This window comes from Vulpes vulpes, chromosome 5 (genome assembly GCF_048418805.1).
Source record: "Vulpes vulpes isolate BD-2025 chromosome 5, VulVul3, whole genome shotgun sequence".
Classification (NCBI taxonomy): Eukaryota; Metazoa; Chordata; class Mammalia; order Carnivora; family Canidae; genus Vulpes; species Vulpes vulpes.
This window is the reverse complement of record NC_132784.1, coordinates 102,914,009-102,937,283: the sequence shown is the minus strand read 5'-3', so window position 1 is coordinate 102,937,283 and position 23,275 is coordinate 102,914,009. Positions and strand designations below refer to the sequence as shown.

The 23,275-nt window shown below is 33.5% G+C and overlaps 1 protein-coding gene across 1 annotated transcript in view; it reads left to right on the top strand.

The window, feature by feature from the left end:
* USH2A (usherin) overlaps nt 1–23,275 on the top strand; it is a 684,230-nt gene that overhangs the window by 93,663 nt on the left and 567,292 nt on the right. Inside the window, exons 10-11 of the mRNA XM_025991680.2 lie at nt 4,821–5,016; nt 8,175–8,305. Of these exons, the coding sequence (XP_025847465.2) occupies nt 4,821–5,016; nt 8,175–8,305 (327 nt within the window). The remainder of the gene's footprint in view (nt 1–4,820; nt 5,017–8,174; nt 8,306–23,275) is intronic.

Below are 23,275 nucleotides of genomic sequence, written 5' to 3'. Positions count from 1 at the left end.
GCTTAGCATAGATTCCCAATGTGGGGCTCAATCTCACCACCCTGAGATCATGACCTATGCCAAAATCAAGAGTCAGACACTTGACTAAGCCACCCAGGTGCTCCTTTTACTTTAAATCTTACCTTAAATTAATCATACTTTATATGCAATATAACTTGACAGACTATAGTAGGTTTTTGGGTGTGTACAAAATAAGAATTTTCCTTCTGATCATTCAGATATTAAAATTAACTTGATAAGTTGAAGTAGATACTGATTCTGCATTAAAATGTTAAGGTTTTATTTATTTTAATTTCTTTAGAAAAACATAGAAAAATCTAATTTATGAATATAAATGTAAAAATCCTGAATAATTTCAACCATTATTTACCATGAATGATGTTGAGTTTATTCTAAGCACGCAAGCATAGATTCTAATTAACTTATTAACCTATGACAATTTGTCATTCAATAGGTTAAATGTTTAAATCAGGACCTTTAATAAGATTGGCAAATTATTTAATAATTTTTATATAAAAGCATCTTGTTATTTTGGAATTCATATTTTTTCTTTTGAATGATAATTTACTCAAGATAAATAGTCAACATCATTAGACAGGTTGTAACTTTAAAGACATTTCCATTAAATTCAAAAATAATATAAATATGCTATCATCATGATTATCTGATATATATTACCTGTTTCGCTAAAAATTTTGGCCAGTAAAGTAGAAGTGAAGTAGAAGAAAATAGTAAAATATAAATATATATATTAAAATCTATGAACTAAGTCCTCATCCTCATTATTTGATTGGCAAAAAGAAAAATGTACTTAGTATATAATAAGATATTTAAAATAAATAAGAAAAAAATATGCAAAGTACAAATGAGGTTTTCTCAGAAAAGATTATATTTATTTAACCAAGAACCAGATGAAAAACATTTAGCTTTATTAGTAACCAAAGACATACATACTAAAACAGTGATTAATATTTTTCTTAAAATTGTGAAGGGATAATAATAGTTTTAAGTTGAACAGAATATAAAATGAGCATTCTCAGGTATTCTGGTAGCGGGACTATAGATGAATTTAATTTTTCCAGAAGAAATTTGGCCATATATTTTTTTAAAGATTTTATTTATTTATTCATGAGAAACACACAGAGAGAGAGAAGGCAGAGAGAAAAGCAGGCTCCATGCAGGGAGCCTGACATGGGACTCCATCCTGGGTCTCCAGGATCACACCCAGCCTGGGCTTAAGGTGGTGCTAAACTGCTAAGCCACCAGGGCTGCCCAATTTGGCCATATTTAATAAAAATCTTTAAAAATATTTACTTTGCACAATTCCAATATACATGGATTTCAGTTACTATAGATAGATAATACCATGGTTCAACAAAATGTTTCAGATATTACTTATTATGGTATATTAACTGTGAGCAATTGCAGAAAGTACAGATTTAGCTGCTGGCTCTTCAGTCTACAAATTACTGCGGAAACAATGAATGCATATTGTGATCAGTGACTCATTGTGACTCTTCTCTCAAAGTCAATTGGGGATTGGTCAGTGCACATCCATTCGAAGAAGCTTATGTTGTGCTGCTTCCTAGTCTGTCAGTAATAAACCCATGTGACGTTTCAGAAACATAAATTTAAAAAAAAAAAAAGGAATTGAACATTTCTTTCTTCACAGCAGAAATGGCTGTCCAGTGCAGCCATTTGAAAAATTTTATATATGCAGCTGGAGCCACTCAACAAAGGATAACTTAAAAATGAGGACAGTGGTTATGAGGAATAGAATAAAGAGGACAGTGAAAGCACAAATATTGAAATTATGGAAGTCCGTCCTTCCATACTTACGAAGCAATATAACCATTCACCAAGGCCTAGACAGGATGCTTGCTCAGATGGAAAGTTATAGGATAAGAAAACAAGCAAGATTCCAGCTACTCATTTTTTTTTACAAAGAAATGCAACAATTTAATACTCAAAGTTTCTTTTTTTTTTAATTTTTATTTATTTATGATAGTCACAGAGAGAGAGAGAGAGAGAGAGAGAGGCAGAGACACAGGCAGAGGGAGAAGGCAGGCTCCATGCACCGGGAACCTGATGTGGGATTCGATCCGGGGTCTCCAGGATCGTGCCCTGGGCCAAAGGCTGGTGCCAAACCGCTGCGCCACCCAGGGATCCCATACTCAAAGTTTCAAATGTTAACTTACAGCCTACTAAATGCTAGTCTGTTATAATTTTTATTTCCTTTCATATTTATAACTGACAGTAAGAACATTTTAAAAGTTTTACCTTCACTTTTTCCTTCTTTGATGTTTTCCTTTCTTTTTGCTGATCCAAGTTTATGACCTATATAGTATTTTCCTTCTTTCTAAAGAACTTTTAACACCTCTTGCAAGAAAATTTTACTGGCAACAAATTTCAATTCTTGTTTGAGAAAGTTTTTATTTCTACTTCACTTTTGAAGGATAATATTGCAGGGTACAGTATTCTACGTTGGTGGCTTTCTTCTCTCAACACTTAAGTATTTTGCTCTGATCTCCTCTTGCATGGATCTGAGGAGAAGTTAGATATAATTCTTACTATTTTTCTACCACAGGTTAGGTGCTTTTAAAACACTGGCTTCTTTCGGGATTTTTCCTTTATTTTGATTTTCTGTAGTTTGAAAATTACAGGCCCGGGTATAGATTTTGTTGTTTTGTTTTGTTTTTGTTTTTGGTATTTATCCAACTTGGTATTCTCTAAGCTTCCTGAATCTGTGGTTTGGTGTTCAACATTAAACTGGAGAAATTTTCAGTCATTATTTCAAATATTTATTCCATTCCTTTCTCTCTTCTTGTTATTCCTATTATGTGTATGTTATAACTTCTAGTTGTCCCACTGTCAGATTGTCTGTTTTGTTTTTTCAGTTTTTGTTCTCTTTGCTTTTCAGTTTTTGAGGATTCTATTGATGTATCATCTACCTCAGAAATTCATTCTTCAGCTGAGTTGAATTTGTTAATAGGCTCATCAAAGGTGTTCTTCATTTCTGTGTGATCTCTGACATTTCTTTTTCTTTTTTTTTCTTAGAATTTCCATCTATCTGCTTACATTGCCCATTCATTATTCTTGCATGCTGTCTACTTTATCCACTAAAGCCATTGGCATTTTATTTTATTTTTTAAGATTTTATTTATTTATTCATGAGAGACACAGAGAGTGAGGCAGAGGCACAGGCAGAAAGAGAAGCAGGCTCCTCGTGGGGAGCCCAGTGTGGGACTTGATCCCAGGACTCTGAGATCACACCCTGAGCCGAAGGCAGATGCTAAGCCACTGAGCCACCTGAGCATACCAAAGCCATTGGCACTTTAGTCATAGGTATTTTAAAGTCCTGGCTTAAAATGCCAACATTCTTTACATATCTGATTCTGATGCTTGCTCTTTCTTTTTGAATTGTGCAGGTTTTTGTTGTTATTGTTGTTCTTTTTTGTTTTCTTCTCTTTGTTTTTTGGTTTTTGGGGATTTTTTTTTTTTTGCCTTTAGTGTTCCTTGTAATTTTTTCTTCATAGATAGATGATGTACCTGGTAAGAAAAAAAAAAAGAATTGCTATATACAGGCCTTTAGCAATGTGGTGAAGTGGGGGGAAGCACACTATAGTCCAACGATTAGGTCTTAGTCTTTTAGTGAGCTTGTGCTTCTAGACTGTGAACTTCACATGTGCATCTCTGTCTCTCCTACCCATAGGTGGAAAAAGATGACTAGAGTGGGCTGGGGTTAGGTATTTCCCTTCCCTAAGTTAGTTAGGCTCTGATAATACCCCAGCAGGTTAGGCTCTGGTTCACTAATTTCTCCTGAGGGCAGATATTATTAAGAAGAACAGTGAGCACTGATTATTTCAAAATGGTTTCCTCTTTCTACCAGAAGCACTAAGAAATTTTCTCCTTATATTTGCAGTAAGAATCTGGCCCAACTCCTGGAAATAAATCTCACAAAATACTGGGAGCCCCCATTATAACTAGGTCCCTTTGGACTCTTCAATTTTCAGACTCATTCCTACCAAACCTCCAGCAATTTGTTAGTACAGTTAAATTTTGTCCTCCCCAGAATTGGTTCCCATGGAAGCTTCTGCTTATGACTTGCTGCTTTTGTCACTGAGACTCTCTGTTATCCGTCAATCTGTCCTTCCAATAGTGGGGACTGTTTGTCCTATTTTTATCCCTTTAGAGATCCAAGGAGAGTTATAGATATTTCAGTCTATTCAGTTTTTCACTTGTTAGCACAGAGTTGGTGACCCCAAGCTCTTTATTGTGGAACCCCAAACTGGAAGCCAAGTTTTAATATTTTGACAAAAAAATAAAGGCTATGGCAAAATCATAACTTTTCCCATTGGTTATTAAGATTGTTTTGTGGGGGATCCCTGGGTGGCTCAGCGGTTTAGCGCCTGCCTTTGGCCCAGGGTGCGATCCTGGACTCCTGGGATTGAGTCCCACCTCGGGCTTCCGGCATGGAGCCTGCTTTTCCCTCCTCCTGTGTCTCTGCCTCTCTCTCTCTTTCTCTCTCTATCATAAATAAATAAATAAATAAATAAATAAATAAATAAATAAATAAATAAATTTTTAAAAAGAAAAAGAAGATTGTTTTGTGGTTTCAGCTCGCATGGGCACTTACCATTTAAATATTACCTGCCTATAAAATGCTTACTTCTGATTTATAAAACATTTTTTCAAAAACAATAGTTGCTGGCTGTTATCTCTTTGATATTAGTCTTATATCTAATGAAATGCCTGTTATAGAAAGAGAAAAAAATCACAGCTTTATATTTCTTTATTGTTCTGTTCCTTTATTGTTTCAGTGTGATCATTGCTTGCCTCTTTATAATGATAAGCCTTTCCAACAAGGTGACCAAGTTAATGCCTTCAATTGTAAACCCTGTCAATGCAACAACCATTCCAGGAGCTGCCATTACAACATCTCAGTGGACCCATTTCCATTTGAGCACCACAGAGGAGGTGGAGGGGTCTGTGAGGATTGTGAGCATAACACAACAGGTAACTAGCCAATCATAGATAACAAATAACCAAGGCTGATTTGGCCTTTGAGGCTCATGTGTTTTATCCAATGCATGTCATTTTAAATTATGTTATTGCTATCTTACTTAAGAAAGTGTTTTGATACTGCACTATATGATTTCATTTACGTAGAATTTCAGAAACAGAATAAATGAGCTAAGGAAAAAAGAGAAAAACCAAGAAGTGGACTCAACTATAGAGAACAACCTGATGGTGATCAGAGGGGAGGTAGGTTGGGGGCATAGTGAAATAGGTGATGGAGATGAAGGAGCACACTTGTGATGAGCACCTGGTGTTGTAGGGAAGTGTTGAATCACTCTATTGTACACCTGAAACTAATAATACACTGTATGTTAGCTAACTGGAATTTAAATAAAAACTTAAAAATGATACTGTTAGGTTAGAAAGCAAAAAATTGTTCATTAAACTTTCATAAATCCAAATAATTAGGTAGTTTTCAGAAATAACGCTCTAATTTTCAACTATAGCTTTTCAGGAAAGTTCTATTTTTTAAAAATATGTGAGATTTGATTAAACTATATTTTGAAAAACTCAGGAATTATTAATTTGAGTATGTATAGTATATTAAGTCTCCTGTGTGACCTTGATCTTCCATTACATCTGGATTTTTGTGTAGTGATGTTTATGTTTATTCAGATTTGTCATGGATCCTGGTAATCTGGGAACGCTCTTTTAAAAAAATGCTAATTAAATGCACAAGATGGGGATGCCTGAGTGGCTCAGTTGGTTAAGTGGCTGCTTTCAGCTCCAGTCATGATCTCAGGTTCCTGGGTTGGAGCCCACATAAGGCTTTCTGCTCTGCAGGGAGTCTACTTCTCCCTCTCCCTCTGTTTCTCACTGCCCTGCTTGCTCATACTCTCTCTCTGTTTCTCAAATAAATTAAAAAAAAAAACATAAAATAAAACAAATGCACAAGATGATTATCAAAGTATTATTCTAGAAGCATACATTATTTTGACTCTTCATTGAAAATTACTGTTTTCTGAAGGGCTGGTATATTAAAAGCAGAAATAGGCATCATCTCAATTTTAAAATATAATGGCCCAAGTCTGATGGGTTTGAAAGTGTACCACTCTGAAGCTTTAATGGATTTATTAGATAATTATTTTTTGAAGATTTTATTTATTTATTTGAGAGAGAGAGTGTGGGAGCACAAGCAGGGGGAGGGGCAGAGTGAAGAAGAGAAAGGGAAGGAAATTAGAGCAGTAGTGACAGAGGTCTCTAGTAAGAAAAGCATATGTGCAATGGCCTAGAGGAGAGAGAAACATGGCACCCAAAGGAAAGGAATTGATGGGAGGGCAAATGGAAGATTGTATGAGAAGATGCTAAGAAGGAATGCAGTGGCCAGATCTAGAAGGCTCTATGAACCATGATAAAGGGTTTGGCTTCTATCCTCAGGTTAATAAATGCCACTTGAAGGTATTTTATAAGAATATATAAGTTCTATGTTTTTGAAAGACACATCTGGTTATAATAAAGTGGAGAATAGAGTGGACAGGGCCAAATGTGGTTTGGGATACTATGGTTCCATTTAAGAAATAATGCTGGAGTAATTTAAGGTGGTGTGGATAGAGAGAAGTGGATCCAAGAGGTAGGTGGAATGAAAAGTGTCAGCATTTTCTGGTATAGAGTAGGGTGTAGGTAAGGGAAAGAAAGAGTCAAGACTCCATCCTAACATCCTAATTTGAGCAACAGAGTTAATGTTGGTCCCAGCCATTGAGAGAGTAAACATAAGAGAATCAAAGCTTAGAGAGAAGATGGCATGTTCTGTTTTGCCATTAGTGTTTCCAAGAGACAGGAAAAAATCCTGTGTAATTGGAAATAGTTCTGAAACTATTTTCTTAAGGAAAAGCTTTTTGTGATGCATCAGAATAGATCAGTATCATCAATACACTTTAGGGGCGTCTTATGCTTACCACAATTTGTAAGTGCATATTTATTCTTGTAATTATTTAATTAGAACTCATCTTACCCAATAGATTGTAAGATAGCTCTGTGAAAGGGGTATGATGTATATTTCACTTGCTATAGTGATGTATATGATGTATATTTCACTTTCACTGTATTCTTCGGCACTTAGCAGTGTGTGAAGCATGATTATCACTCAATAAATATTCACTGAATGATAAAAAGAAAAAATTTCTAGATTACAGATAGAAATTTGTGAGTCATCATCATATGCAAATATAAATATTCTAGAAATATTACAAACTCACTTAATTTTTCATTAGTTCATGGTCAATATCTATCTGAATGTGTTTTTCACTTGATTAAGTTATTTCTATAGTCTTCTGATATTGAGCCAATCTCAGCAATGTTTGAACAGAGAGTTTAAGGGGGAATTGATAGTCTTGAGTTTTCTTTCAGCTTCTTTCTGTGGTCTTATATACTACTCACATTTACTTTAGAACTCCTCTCTCCCATAGTTTGGATTTTTTCTTATATAAAGTAGCAAGAGAAAATTTCTAAATAATAAATTGTGAACTGTAGGAATGACCTCATATTTCTAATATGTCAGGATATTCTACTATTTAATATGAAACTTATTTGGTATATCTAAACATAATCAATTTCTATTTGGCTATTTGAAATAAAAAATAATGGCCATAAGCAGCAGAAACATTTGCTTTTAATAATGTTAACTATGGAATAATAAATTATACTTAGAACAGTATCCTTTTTTGAAAACAAGATTTAATTCTTGAAAAATATTTCTAATACTACATTCCTACTTGCTTCCAACTGTATAACCATCATCTCCTTCACATATAAACATTTCTCATATTTGATTTAGATTAAGTGCCTAGTCCTAGAAATAAAGAAAAGTTTTAAGTTTAGAAACAAACTCTTTCACAGTGCCCAACAAAGCAGTGCTTTTTAGAAGTGTGGTATTATATAACAGATGGGAGTTTAATGAAGTAAAGCACAGTTTGTAACAGGTTCATTGTTTCATATGCTCTGGATCACTAAATTGGCAGGTAGAGATGAAAGGTGCATTAAAATGGACGTCCCGAAAATTATAGAATTCCCTCAAAGGAATACAGTCTTTAATTTTGAATTATGCAGCTGATTTTAATGAATTGGAAGTCATAAAGCATAACCTTTCTCCAACACAGGAAGGAACTGTGAGCTGTGTAAGGATTACTTTTTCCGACCAGTTGGTGCAGATCCTTCCGCCGTGGATGTTTGCAAACCCTGTGATTGTGATAAAGTGGGCACTAGGAACGGTAACTTCCTCTGTGATAAGGTAGGTTTTCAATACTGAAGGTAAAGAATTGCCCGCCTTCAGAAACTAATTTGGGAGATGTTCTATGAGTGAAATTGAGGTCTATATATATATCAAGAGACCCTCTATGTGTGTGTTTGCTTTTCTAAGAGATGGTTGGGTTGCTTTGGAAGTGTTCTTTTGCAACTTTTAATGTGAAGTATAAGGCAATGTACCTGGGTGGTCCTTTGCATGTAAGAAAGGCTCATTCTGTTTTTAATTTTAAATTTGTCGAAAATATTGAGAGGGAAGTGATTTCAGGTAAACTAGGAAGTGAATTGAGTCTACGTCTTGGCATTATTGGTGAATTAATAAAAATGATTCTCCTCCCAAATTCCATAGAAGATAGTATACAAAGGTCACTTACATTTAGATCCAAATGGAAATTAAAATAGTAGCCCTACTTCTAAATTTCTTATTCCAGTCTTCTCTCTTAACAGTACAATGGGTTTTTATAATTTTGTTCTGATAATACTAATATATAAAATTATATATTTATTAATCAATATATAATTATATATTAATTATATATATAAATATATAAAGGGCAAATTTACTTTAAAGAATCGATTCAGTGATTGTATTAATTTTTAATAATTACATATTCCCTTATAAATAATTGAGAATGCACTAGCTAGAAACGTAAGCCCACAATCTAGTTAAAGAAAAAAAATTAAGTTATAGCATGAAGATAACTAAGTTCAGGGCAAAATATATTGGTCTTATAACTTTCAGCATACATTCAAAACTGCTTTAACAAATAAAAGCCAAGTATAAAGTTGGCCAAAACAACGATTTGAAGAACTTCAGAGTGAGTTAATAAAAGAACATTATATGTTTTTTTTGGAAAGCTTAAGAGTAGAAAAATAACTAACAGATACTTTCTAAAAATTTTATTTTTTTATATTAAGGAACTAGTTTTTGAGACAGTCATATTACACTTTTGCACATTTTGATCTGTAAAGACTGTCTTTACACATCTCCTCTTTACAAATCTGCCAAAAATATTCAGCATGGATATTTTTTGCTTGATACTCAAATCTCAGCCCAAAGATTGATATATCCTTTAAGATGTCTTCACTGCTCACACAGTTATAAACATTTTCAAATTACTTTCTTTTACATTATTCCATATTACTTTCATTAAACCCTTTATGGAATTAACTTACTTTTTTGTCTTTTTCTGTCCAACACAAACAGAACAGTTTCAGTAATATAATGAGCACCCAATAAATATTTGTTTAAATAAATGTTGAGTGTCTGAAGTGAGATTCTGAGTACTGACCTCACGGTCAGATGATTATTTAGAATAGCTATTACAATATGAGCATTATATAAAATTTTCACTTAAATAATTTTTCTCCCTGAAAATTCAGGGTCAAGTAGCTTTGGTGTATACTACTGAAAAAAACTATGAACTAAAGTTCTACCTCCTGAGTCTCATTTACATGTCTGCTTCTAAAAAATATTCACTTCAAGTATAATAATATACAAATGGCAGGCATAAAAAGAATGTAAATTTTATACTATGCAAAAATTAACCAAAAGAAAGCAAGACTGACTATATCAATATCAGGTAATGTGGAGTATAGACAAATAAAATTTCCAGCGACACAGAGAGATATTATGGATGATAAGAGGACCACTTAACAAGAAGACATAGAAATTCTAAATGTGTACGTACTAACTAGTAGAACTGCAATATATGTGAAGAAAAACTGAGAACTGAGAGGATAAAAATTTTAAAAAGTCAACATCTCCCTCTCAAAATTGATAGGAAAAAGAAAATTATCAAGAATATAGAATTCAACAATGTCTTCAACCAACAAGATCTCACATCTAGTGAACAGTTCACACAACAACAGCAGAATAAATATATAATACACATATAGAAGATATCCTGGGATATAAGGCAAGCTTCAATAAATTTAAAATAACTGAAATCATACAGAATATGTTCTTTGACCACAATGGAATCAAAATAGAAATCAAACACAGGCAAACAAAAAATATCTCCAATCACTTGGAAACTAAACAACACACTTATAAATTATTCATGGGTCAAAGAGGAAGTCTCAAAGGAAATTAAAAAGACAGTGAACTGAATAGAGATAAAATATAAAATATTAAAATTTGTAGTTGCAGGTAAAGCAGTGATACAAGGGAATTTTATACCATTCAGTGCTTGCTTTCTAAAAGAGAAAGTCTCAAGTCAATAATCTGAACTTCTACTTCAGGAAATAAGAAAAAGAAGAGTGAAATAATCTCTAAGCAAACAGAATAAATGATATCATAAAGCTAGAGCAGAAATCAATAAAATTTAAACAAAAACAATGGAGAAAATCAATGAAGAAATGGAAAGATAAATGAAATTTACAAGCATCTTCTAAGACTGACAATAAAAGAGAAAACACAGATTACTAATAGAAATGAAACAAGAAGTATTGCTGTAGACCTTGCAGATATTACAGTATAATAAGGAAATAACTATCAACAACTCTGCACACATATATTTTACAACTTTGGTGAAATAGAGCACATTCTCAAGAAGTATAAATTGCCTATTCACCCAACATGAAATCAATAATTTGAATAGCCCTACAATTATTAAGGAATTTGAATTCATAATTTAAAATTTACAAAAAAACCCCCTCCAAACCCAGATGGTTTCCCTATAAAATTCTACCAAACATTTAGAGTAATTAACATGAGATATATAGTGTGTGTGTGTATATATATATATATATACACACATATATATATACATACATACATACATTACAGCAAAATCAAAAAAGAAGGGTGACTTAACTCATTCAGGAATGTATTATCCTGATATCAAAACCAGACAAAGACAGTACATAAGAAGAAAAACACAGACAAATCTCCCACATGAAGAGAGATGCCAAAATGCTTAACAAACATAGCAAATGGCTATTCAGCAATATTTTAAAAAGAATTAAACACAAAGACCAAGGTTGTTGTATTCCAGGAATGCAACTCTTGTTCAATATTTCAAAATCAAATGATACAATACACCTTATTCACAGGCTAAAGAAAAAATATATGATAATAATAATGGATGCAGAAATATATTTGATGAAAGTCAGCACCCATTCCTGATAAAAACTCTCAGAAAACTAAGAACTTCAACTTAAAAATGAACTTCTACAAAACAGTACCTACCTGCAGCCGACATCCTCCTTATAAATGGAAAACTGCATACTTTCACCTAAGTGGGGAACAAGACAAGGTTGTCCATTTTCATTACTTGTATTCAACATAGCACTGGAAGGATTAGCCAGTACATTAAAGCAAAAAAAGGAAATAAGAGGCAGTAAGGAAAAAAATAAAACTTTAACTTTGCAGATAACACAATGATCCAATAGAAAATCCTGATGAATTTACGAAAAAAACCCCAAAAAACTGCTTCAAGAACTATTAAGTGAGCTCAATAAAATTGCAGGATGTCAGATCAACATACAAAAAATAAGTATATTTCTATAAGCTAGGAATTAATTTGCAGACATAAAAATATAATACTATTTGTAATTGCTCAAAAGGTACAGGATTTCTGTGTTAAATTCCAAAACATGCTGATAAAAGAAAGTAAAGAACTTCTAAATAAATGGAGAGATATTCTGTGTTCCTCTGATGGACGATTCAATGCAGTTAAGGTATCAACATTTTTCAAAGTAATATACGAGTTATTATAGAAAATTCCTATCAAAATCCCAGAAAGAATTTTTTGTAGATATAGTAATAGGATGCTAAAATTTATATGGAAATATTATAAAATATAATATTTTAAAAATAATGTTCATAAATATATAGTATTTTAAATATTTTACTATTTAATATTTATATATTAAAGATAAAATATAGTATTAGCATATAAGTTTTAGTGTAGCTAAAATGATTTCAAACAGGAGAATAAAATGGGAGGAAACATTCTACCCAACTGCAAGGGTTATTGTGTAGTTATATTAGTCAGAATTGTGTGGTATTGGAATAAGGATAGACAAATAAGCCAATGTAATAGAATAGAGGAATCAGATATAGTCCTACATAAATATGACTAACCAATTTTTGATGAAGATATAAAAGGAATTCAGTGGAGAAAGATAGTCTTTCAACAAATGACCCTCTAGTACTTGCATATTCACAGAAATGAACACAAAATGAATTACAGATTTAAATGTAAAATGTAAACAAATACAACTTAAAAAAAGAGAAAATTTGGGAGACATAAGGCTTTTTTTAAAGAGTCCTTAGATATGACACCACGTATATAATCCATAAAAGAAAAATACTGATGAATTAGACTTCATCAACATTAAAATTTTTGCTCTCAAAAGAATCTCTTAAGAAAATGAAAAGGCAATAAGGAGGGAACTGAATATATGGAGCACTGGGTGGTATATGCAACTGATAAATCACTAAGTTCTATCCCTGAAACTAATAATACACTCAATGCTACCTAAATTGAATTTAAATAAAAATTTTAAAAAAAGAAAATGAAAGGCAAATTACAGACTGAGAGAAAATTTTTGCAAACCGTATATATAAGAAAGAAACATATCTAGAATATATAATGAATTCAGCATTTAGAAAATGACAAATGTAAAACACAAGTGCTATCTAATCAGAAAATGGTCAAAACCTGAAGAGATATATCACTGAACAGAATATGCAGAAGGCAAATAATTTTAGGAAAAAACTTCAACATTTTCCATTAGAGACATGCGAATTAAGACTACAATTAGACATCACAGTGCAACTATTATAACTAAATAGTGACATTTCCAAACACTGGCAAGAATAAGAAGAAATTGGATCATATATTGTTGATGGGAATATAAAGTGGTCAAGACACTCTGAAAAATAATTTGAGAGTTTTAAAAGAACAAAATAGACATTTATCATACCACCTAGCAGTTCCACTCCTGGGCATTCATTCCAGAGAAATGAATATTTAGGTCTGTAAAATCCTGTACATATATTTTAATAGCAGCTTTATGTATAATAGTTAAGAAAAGGAAACAGCTAAGAAGTTTTTCAGTGGGTGAATGGGTGATCAACATGTAATGCATCTATACCACAGAATACTACTCCGAAATACAAAGAAAAGAACCATTGACACATACAACTTGGATAGATCTCAAGGGCATTATTCTAAATTAAAAAAAAAAAAAGCCTATCTCCAAAAGTCATATTCTATAGGATTCCATTTATGTAGTATTATCAAACAAAATTATAAGGATGAACAAATTAGCTGTTCCCAGAAGTTAAGGATGCTGAGGGAAAGGAGATGGGCGTGAGTATAAGTGAATATCACAGGGAAGATCACTGTGGTGTTTGAACAGTTCTGCATCTTGATTGTGATGGTAGTTATACAAACATACGCATGTGATAAAATGGCATAGGACCATACAGACACATTATACAAATGTCAAATTCATGGTTTTGGTAGTGTACTATAAGTGTGTAAATGTAATCATTGGGGGAAAGTTAGCAAAGAGTATGTTACTTTTCTATACTATTTTTGCAGCTTTCTGTGCACTTAAAATTATTTCAAAATAAAATTATATATATAAAAGAAAGACACAGATAGAAAAAATATAATCATATTGACATCATCAGGAACTAACATAGCTTGAAGACAATGGAGAATTACCTTAAAAATTCCAAGGGAAGACATATTGAAGGAAAATTCAATATGCACTTTGAATCAAACTATCACTTCAGTATTAGGTTAAACTCCCTTTTTGTATTGATAAATGGTCAGAATATTACCACTCATGAAATCCATATTAAAATATTTCATATACAAAATGAAAAAGTACAAAACAAAGAATAACATGAAACATAAGAAATGATAGATAATTATGATCCAAATAAATAAAGGTAAAATATATTTTAAAATAATCTAGTGGTCTTTGTGGTCTTGAAGCATGCTTTAAGTAAATATTTGAGGATCTAACTGTATTCTTTAAATCATTTTTTTTGTTTTGTGATAAATATTATGTTTTGTCTTTTTTAAATTAATTTTTATTGCTGTTCAATTTACCAACATACAGAAAAACACCCAGTGCTCATCCCATCAAGTGTCCGCCTCAGTGCCCATCACCCATTCCCCTCCAACACCCGCCCTCCTCCCCTTCCACCACCCCTGGTTCATTTCCCAGAGGTAGGAGTCTTTATGTTCTGTCTCCCTTCCTGATATTTCCCAACATTTCTTTTCCCTTCCTTTATATTCCCTTTCACTATTATTTATATTACCCAAATAATATTTTTATGCCAAAATGGCAGTCAATTTTGTTTATATTGGGTATAAAGCTCAACCCATAGACAAAGAATAGAAAACAGAATGGCTATGAAATGAAAGAAAAATACTATAAAATTGAATTTCTGTAGATGGAGAGATATAAATTTGGGGGTGATGAATTAAGAAGGAGAAATAGAAGAAACTTAACATATATTATTGTCTCTATCTTTCAAGTAGAAAGTCAACTTATTATTTTTAGGTATGTTATTTAGAGTACCAAAAAATAACCAGTAAGAACTAAAAGTAGTAATACAACCAAAAAACTTCAGTGAAAAATTGGGTACTTTCCTCCTAAGATCGAGAACAAGACAACAGTGTCCCCTACTATCACTTCTATTCAACAGTGTACTGCAAGTTCTAACCAGGAAACTTAGGCAAGAAAATGAAATAAAAACCATCTAGATTAAAAAGGAAGAAGTAAAACTACCACTGTTTACATGTAACATTATCTTGTAGGCAAAAAATTCCAAGGAATCCGTTAAAGAGCTATCGGAACTAATAAACAGCAAGGCTCTGCAGGGTTGCAGAATACAATATTAATATACAAAAATCGGTGGTATTTCAATGGACTTGCAATGAACAGCCTTGAAATTAAGAACACAATTTCATTTAAATAGCATCAAAAGAATAAAATACATAAGAATATATTTAATAAAAGAAGTCCAAAGTTTACATTCTCTTATAATACAAATATTATTGAAAGAAATTAAAGACTTATATAAGTGAAAAGACATCCTGTGTTCATATATTAGAAGCTTAATATTGCTAATGCTCTACAAACTGATCTACAGATTCAACACAACCCTCTAAAAGCTCAACTGGCTTCTTTGTAGACATTTATAAGGACATTCAAGGCACTTAAAAATGGACAAAACAATCTTGGAAAAGAATAGAGTTGAAAGACTCCCACTTTCCAATTTCAAAATTTACTATAATTTTGCAGTTATCAAGACAGTGTAATGTAGTTTTAAAAAACAGATACATACTTACAGTCATAGCTACAATAGATTTGAGAGTCTAGAAATAAACCTCACTTTTTATTCAGCTGACTTTTGACAAGGGTGTCAGTGAAAAATAGTCTTTTCAACAAATAATCTTAGGACAACTGCATATGTATATGCAAAAGAATGAAGTTAGATCCCTACTTCATATTATCACAACATAGTCTTGTGTTTTTTAAAATATTAAATGTAGGTTTACCATATGACCCAGCACTTTACCTCCTTGGTATACACCCAAGCAAAATGAAAATATATATCCTCACATCATCTTATTCATAACATTCATGGCTTCTTTATTCATAATGATGAAATGTAGAAATCATCCAGATGTCCATTACCTGATAAATGGATAAAATGTGATATAACCCCTTAATGAGATATATTCAATGATAAAAAGAAAAAAAGCACTGACATATTACACCATGTACTTTGACTTAGGGGAAGAAGAGGGACAAGAAGAAAAAAAAAAGCCTTTTAAGAGATGCTTCTGTATAATCTTTTCCATGTACAAAAATCTATTAAAATGCATAAAAGGAAAAACATGCTTTAAAATATTAACATTTTTTCTTTGTTTTGAAAAAGTTTTCCCTTTTTACTTTTTTCTCTCCCTAATTTCCTTTGTTAGTAATTTTTATTGTCAGATAGAAATAAAGAGAGTTTTCATTAAACCTGGTATGTAGACATAGAGGAAATATAGCAAGCTAAATGTAGATACACTGATAGAACTGTTTGTGCATTTAAAAACTGCATATTATTGTCTATCTCTAAATCACATTCATATTTACCTTGATTTATATTATTTTCTCATACTCCGAGTACAGACACAAAGTGTATGGATTATTATAGGTGTGGAAATATAGTGTCAAGTACATCTTGGCTAAATAATAAGAGATTTCCAAAACATGTTTTTTGTCATTTTCAATGGGATAACAGAATACACACTAAAAAAAGTTGTCAACAATGTCAGGATTATAAACTGAAAAATTGAATTCAAGGACATTTTAAAAATTCATGCAATTGCAATCCTTAATAATATTAGGGAGGATACAAGGAAATTAGGCAGTAGTTCAAGTCTCATTTTGTTATAATAACTTAGGAAACAAGCCAGCCCCAAATGGCTTGAGTGACTGTGTCGTGCGCTCTGTGTTCTGGAAGGGAACTTTCCCTTTGGCAGTTGTCATTTGAAACTCAATCCAATCTCATAAGATATGGCATGTTTGCCTTATTCTTCCATAAGAAATGTTATAATTCTTCCTCATGTGAGTGCCAAGATTTTGAGAATGGCATGAAGTAATGCTCTGAGTCACTAAATCCTAAAAATACAGATGCCAAAGTTAAGACAGATAGAACATCTAAAGCATGTTAATAGTATTAATATTAATAGGAGAAGGGGAAATGGAAAAAAGTCATTACTATTATTGTGGAGTCCTTAATATAGAGTCCTGGGATCCCTGGACTACCATGGATAAGTTTTAGGGCATCCATATATATCTTTCAATTGTATGTAGTAGTGTGTCTGTGTATTTATTTGTTTGTTTATGTTTATTTGAGGGACGAGTTGTCAGTACCTTCATCAGACCCAAAAGCTGTACATGAGCCAAAAAAGATGAAAATTCTCTGTGTTTGGGAAAAGTAGGTCCATTTATCTTAAAACCAGCCTTGGCTATTAGTACAGATACATGTAATGCAAGTTTCTGGGGATATCACTGCACTTCCTTCTTGTTTCCTTTGAACTCAGTGCATGAGTTGACATCTTTTCTGAGTCAGAGGTTGACTGTTCTTTCTTTTTTTCCTTATCTACTGTGACTTAAGTTTAGATGAAATAGAAATAGCCCCACACCTGGATGATGTTTTTTAAAAAAGCATTCTGAGGTATTGGAGGAGGGTCTTAGAAATTAAACTTAAAGTACATATGTAGAGAGATCCCAGTCTGCTCCTTATGCAAGGTGGGGACAAATTGGCTCCAATCTGCCCATCCACTGCCCCTGCCCTTCATATGTTTGCTGATGTTCCTGGAGTACCTACCTGCCAACTAAATAGGTAATGCTGATGAGGTGAAAACACTTAAGAGAAAGTCCCTAGTATGACTCACAGCTTGAGTCATGTAGAACACATTCAAGAAGCACACATTCAGTGCTTGGGATTTTCTACATCTCTCTTACCTTCTTTCTTTCTTACTTTGCTATGTTCTTGGACTGAGAAACTGACTTAATTAAGCTGCAACAGGCAAGACATGGGAGGCCACCCAGAACAGTTCTCAAATTTATCATGTGTGTGTGAATATCTCAGAGGTCTTTTTAAAAGGTAGATTCTGGTTCAGGAAGTCTGGAATGAGGACCTAGATTCTGCATTAGTAAAAGTCCCCAGGTGATGCCATTGTGCTGATCTTTGGACCACTCTTTAATAACCAAGTTGTTAAAACACTATCAAAGGTGCATATGCAAAAGAAGCTGGATGTGAGTGTGTGTGTGAGAAAGAGGGGATAAACATGAGTGTGTTCTTATGCACAAGTATATATAACTGGACAAGAATGGGCTTACTCTGTTCTATCTTCTGAATCCCATCTTAAAATCAAATAGGTTTCTATGTTTCCCATATGACTGAGCCTCTGTTAAATTATAGTCAAATTGTACTCTAAGCTGTGTCCTCAGAATTAGAAAATCTAAGTGATTAAAAAAAAAACAGTAAGGGAATCTGAAAGTTGGCTGAAAACTGAAAATATAGTTGTAATTATATAAAAAGAAAGAAGAATGGTTGATGGTAATGCTCAATAAGGCATCAGTAGACTGCTGCAATAGAGCCAGAACAGAGAGAGATGATTAAGAGACATTAAAAAATAGATTAATAAGGCAGGAGACTAAGGGTTGAAATGAATTAGATGAAATGGAAAGGCATCAATGAAGGAAGTATTTCCAAGTCCGACCCAAAGAAGATGGAATCATGAGGAATAAGGACCCTACTCACGAAAATTGATTGTTCCGCCAGAGGGATAATTTTCAAGGAAATACATTAAAAAAATGGAGCAGACTATACTTTCTCTACATAATGTACCATTTCCTGCAGTTCATCAATGCTTTCTCATCTGCTCAGAACTAGGTATTTGTCATCAATTACCAAAACATGTCAAAAAGTCACTGTGCGAATTTTCCAGAAATATATTACCTTATATTTTGTGTTACCCACATATTAAGGTGTACAAATAGAAATAATGCACACTTCTTCAGCCTCTGAAAAGCTTGACCCTGAATAGTATGATGTATGGATATTGGCTTATAAACATTAGGATGGTGAAGGGTATGAAAGATGGGAAGGTTGCCTAGAACTTAAAGAAAGACATGAAAACTTTGGCATAAGTTGTAGTCTCTCATTCAGAGACTTCAGGAGAGATGAGTAGTAATATTTCTCTTGCATCTAGAAAGCTGAGTATTAACTGTTTAAACTGAGAATGTAGAAGGCCAGATGCAAAGGATAGGAATAAAGATGCTAGGGTTTAAACGAGAAAAAAAGGGGAACATGGATCTGATCTATCAATAAAGGCTTCTACTGAAGAAGTTATGCAAGAAACAAGGTTATGACAAACTTCCTGGAGGTAAAGTAGATGGAGATATAACAGGTGAGGTTCCCACCCTCAGCCTAATTTGAGTTATGTGTGTTTGAACACACCGTAATCTCCTTGGGAATGAGTTTATCCCAAGGGCTACAGTATAAAAACTTGACCAAATAGTAACATCCCAGGCACTTAGGGCTAGATTCAACAGTGAAAATGAAATTGGCAGGGATGTTAGGTAGTAATTAGATATTGATTCAATTAACACGTGTGGGGATAATATGCAAGATCCATTGCATTACTACCTGATAGGAGTTAGGATAACCTAAACAGATGTAACAAATAGACCCCCAAGTTACAATATAGGAGTTTATAGGAGTTTATTTTCTGTGCATTTCACCCCTCCAAGGGAGCTGTTCCAGGTTAGTTGGTGGCGTTCCTCCAGAAGACAGTTCAGGGTCATAACCTACTTCCATTGCGCGGCTCTGCCTTCCTCTAAAAAAGGAAAAGATAATGTGGAGAAACAACTGTCACCTTTTGAAGGTTTTGGTCCAAAAGAGGCATACATCCCTTCTGTTATCATTCTGTTGGTGAGAGCTAGTCACATGGCTACACTAGTTACATGGAGGGCTAGGAAAATGTTGTCCCTGGTTAGAGAGACACTTCCTAACTACAACTGTGTATTAGGAAAGAGGAGAATGGATATTGATGGAGAGCCAGCCATTTCTATTCAGAGCTCACATGACAGAAATAGCCCAAGAATGGGAAGGGCACTCTCTTCTATGTGCAGAACTCATTGACTTCTGTTTAATGAAAACCCTGAGAATATAGCACCTCATCAGCACCTTGGGATTACCAGACCATCAATATTGGAAGGAGGTCTGCTTGGGAGTGGACCTTGTTCAAGGCAGAAGTTGGAAGTTGGTCTGCTAAAACTGTGTCAGCACCTATCAGCAAAGGAGGTTTAGATCTAGATGGAAGGAGAACCAGCTTGCATGCAAGGTAAAAATACTTGTTCATGAGTACGTGTGAGAGAGAAGCCCCAGGGACAAATGGATGAGAAGATAACTATGGCCTTTCTAGGTGCTCCCAGCTGTGGAGGCAAGTATAAAGAACAATAGTGCATCAAGGATGCTTAAGGACTATAGATTTTGAAGGCAGTTTTGGGAAAGGAGAAAAAATAAGTGGGAAATATCAGAAAAGGAAAAGACTCCTAACTCTGGGAAATGAACTAGGGGTGGTGGAAGGGGAGGTGGGCGGGGGGTGGGGGTGACTGGGTGACGAGCACTGAGGTGGGCACTTGACGGGATGAGCACTGGGTGTTATTCTGTATGTTGACAAATTGAACACCAATAAAAAATAAATTTATTAAGAAAAACAAAATATGAGTATTTTAAAACTTAGCAAGGGCAACCACCGTAGGATGGCAATATGTGTGTGTGTGTGTGTGTGTGTATTGTGTGTTTGTGCATGTGTATCTTCTTGGGGTTATGATTAAAAGGTGAAAACATTTATTTCAATATCAGTATACACAAAGGTATGGTAAGTTTATTTTTAAAAATACTCGATACATCACTGACCCTTTGTGTGTTTGTGTGTGTGTGTGTGTATGTGTTTATGTGTTTATGATACTAATTCATGCAGGACAGATTGTAGGCAGCCTCCTTTCTCCTGCCAGACTAATGTGCTGATCATTTCCAGAGGCAGATGCACTCCCAGTATCAAGGGAGAACCAGTGGCAAGGATGCTAGGTTCCTCAGTGTTATGCAGGATTGGGGAATATTTAAACTACTGGTGAGCTGAAGGACTGGTCTCCACTTTTATCTACCTGCATGTGGTTTTGGTGCTGTGTATTAGAGTCCCACATTTTGAAATGTGAAACAGATTGGCAGGTATTTGACATATTGCTTAAAATGCATGAGGATAAAAACTAGTCTGTAAAATCTCATAGGTTCTATTTGTTATGCATTTGTCATGTGTGAAGGATTATACCAAGCACTTTTAGTCAATTAATTCAGTCCTTACCAAAGTTGGTAAAGGAATTATTAATTTATCCATTGTGTGGTTAAGGACACAGAATCTCAGAGAAATTAGGTATCTCCTCCAAGATCACACAAGTAATAATGGGGTAGAGCAGAAATTCAAGACTCATATTGTTTCTAAAGCTCAACTTGAGGTTAGAGATGCTGGGTCTTAGTTAAACATCTGTTCTTAGCACTGAGACATAAGAGGAATCCACAGCTGATTGCTCATCTGGATATTTACATACTATCTAAAAGTAGGAAGGAAACACATCCATTTGTTTCAAGATTATTCCAAATCCTACTAATTTAATCCTGACCATTTTTTAGAATTTCTAAATATTTAGGAAAATAAAAATGTGTACATAATTGGCAAATTAATTTCTTGGAACCGATATAATTCTCAAATGGAGATTTGGGTGATATTAAAGAGGTAACATAGCTCTCTTAGTACTTAGTTTATCCCAAAGATTCAGCAAATTATATTACAAATAAGCTAATTTGAGTATTTGGTAGAGCTATTTTCTTTTAGGCCTGATTTATTTAATTTCTTTATCATCTCATATGGACATCTTCCTCTCAATATATTTGAGATTTCCTTTTTCACTGGTTCAGCAAACTAACATAATAGTAAGCAGGCATTCTATTATGTAAATTCACCACAACTTTGATCACTTTTACCAAAATAAAACAAAAATGATTGTTAAATAAGTTAACTTTCCTAAAAGCATATTTCTGTACAACATTAACTTTCGACATGGAGAATGTAGTTACTCATGTTGGAAATATGTTTTAAATGCTACTGTGAGATATTTCATATTGATAAAATCAAAACACTTTATTGTTTTATTAACACTTTATTGTTAATAACTACTATATTAATTTTGCAGCAGATTATAATAAGACTATACTGTATAGTTGTGGCATTCAGATGACATTTATGAAATGTTCTAATTTAACATGGTGACATATACTGCATGCATCTTTCACAGGTTATAGCTTCTAATCTCTGAGCGAAAGAGACCTAAATCAGCCAAAAAAAAAAGGGGGGGGATGATGCAATATGAAATTATACCCTTTTGAGAACTAGAAGGATTGTAATTATAGTACTTCCTCTTAAAACCATTCAAGTATGTAACATTGCTGGGAACAATAGTGTGTGGGAAACCTCTTTACACTCTTTCCATCTTGAACACTCAAAGTATTGAGAAAAAATGTATTCCATTCCTACTATCACTTTGCGCATGCTTCAGTATTTTACCTTTTTGCATTACTCCTTAGAAATTGTGGTGGGGAAGTTTGGAAAGCAGTTTCTCGGAACTGCCTTTTGGAGGGGAAGGGAAGCTACAAAAATAGACCAGCCTGACAAATGACAGACATTGTAGAATGGAAAAGAAAACACATCTTGGTTTTACACCAATGTAGAAGCCTTTCTTTTCAAATGAGTATTTTCGACAGCTGAGCAAGATGATAAACAGCAGTATCACAAAACACTTAAATGGAAACAAGTATTATGATGTACATTATTCACTTGGCATTCTCTAATTCGTGATATTTATATGTGGCAGAAACCACTGCAGATTCATTTATTTATTTTTGAAGTGGAATAAGTATCTTACAAAGGTAGCCTATTATATTAATGTGGACATTTCTTCTTAAGAGAATCAGAAGCTTAAGGAAAGAAGTATCTATACCAGAAATATGAGTAGTTTTTAGGGTCCACATCTCAGGGCTGAGCTAGCTCCTAGCAGGGAAAATATACTGTGTAAAGATTGATTGATAGACAGATGGTAGATGGATGGAGATTAGATAGATAGATAGATAGATAGATAGATAAATAGATAGATAGATAGATGTGTTTTTCCCTAAAAGCACCAGAAATGCTGCAAATGATTAGATGTTTCATAAATGCTTTTTAAAAATTGCTAAAATTAGTATATTATCAGAATTTACATTCAGATGATTAGTAGTATGAATACTTCAGTATTGACTCAGTTCAGGAAGAAGGTGTTTCTTTGATGCTTGATGATGGACTTGTCAATAATTTAATGAGAT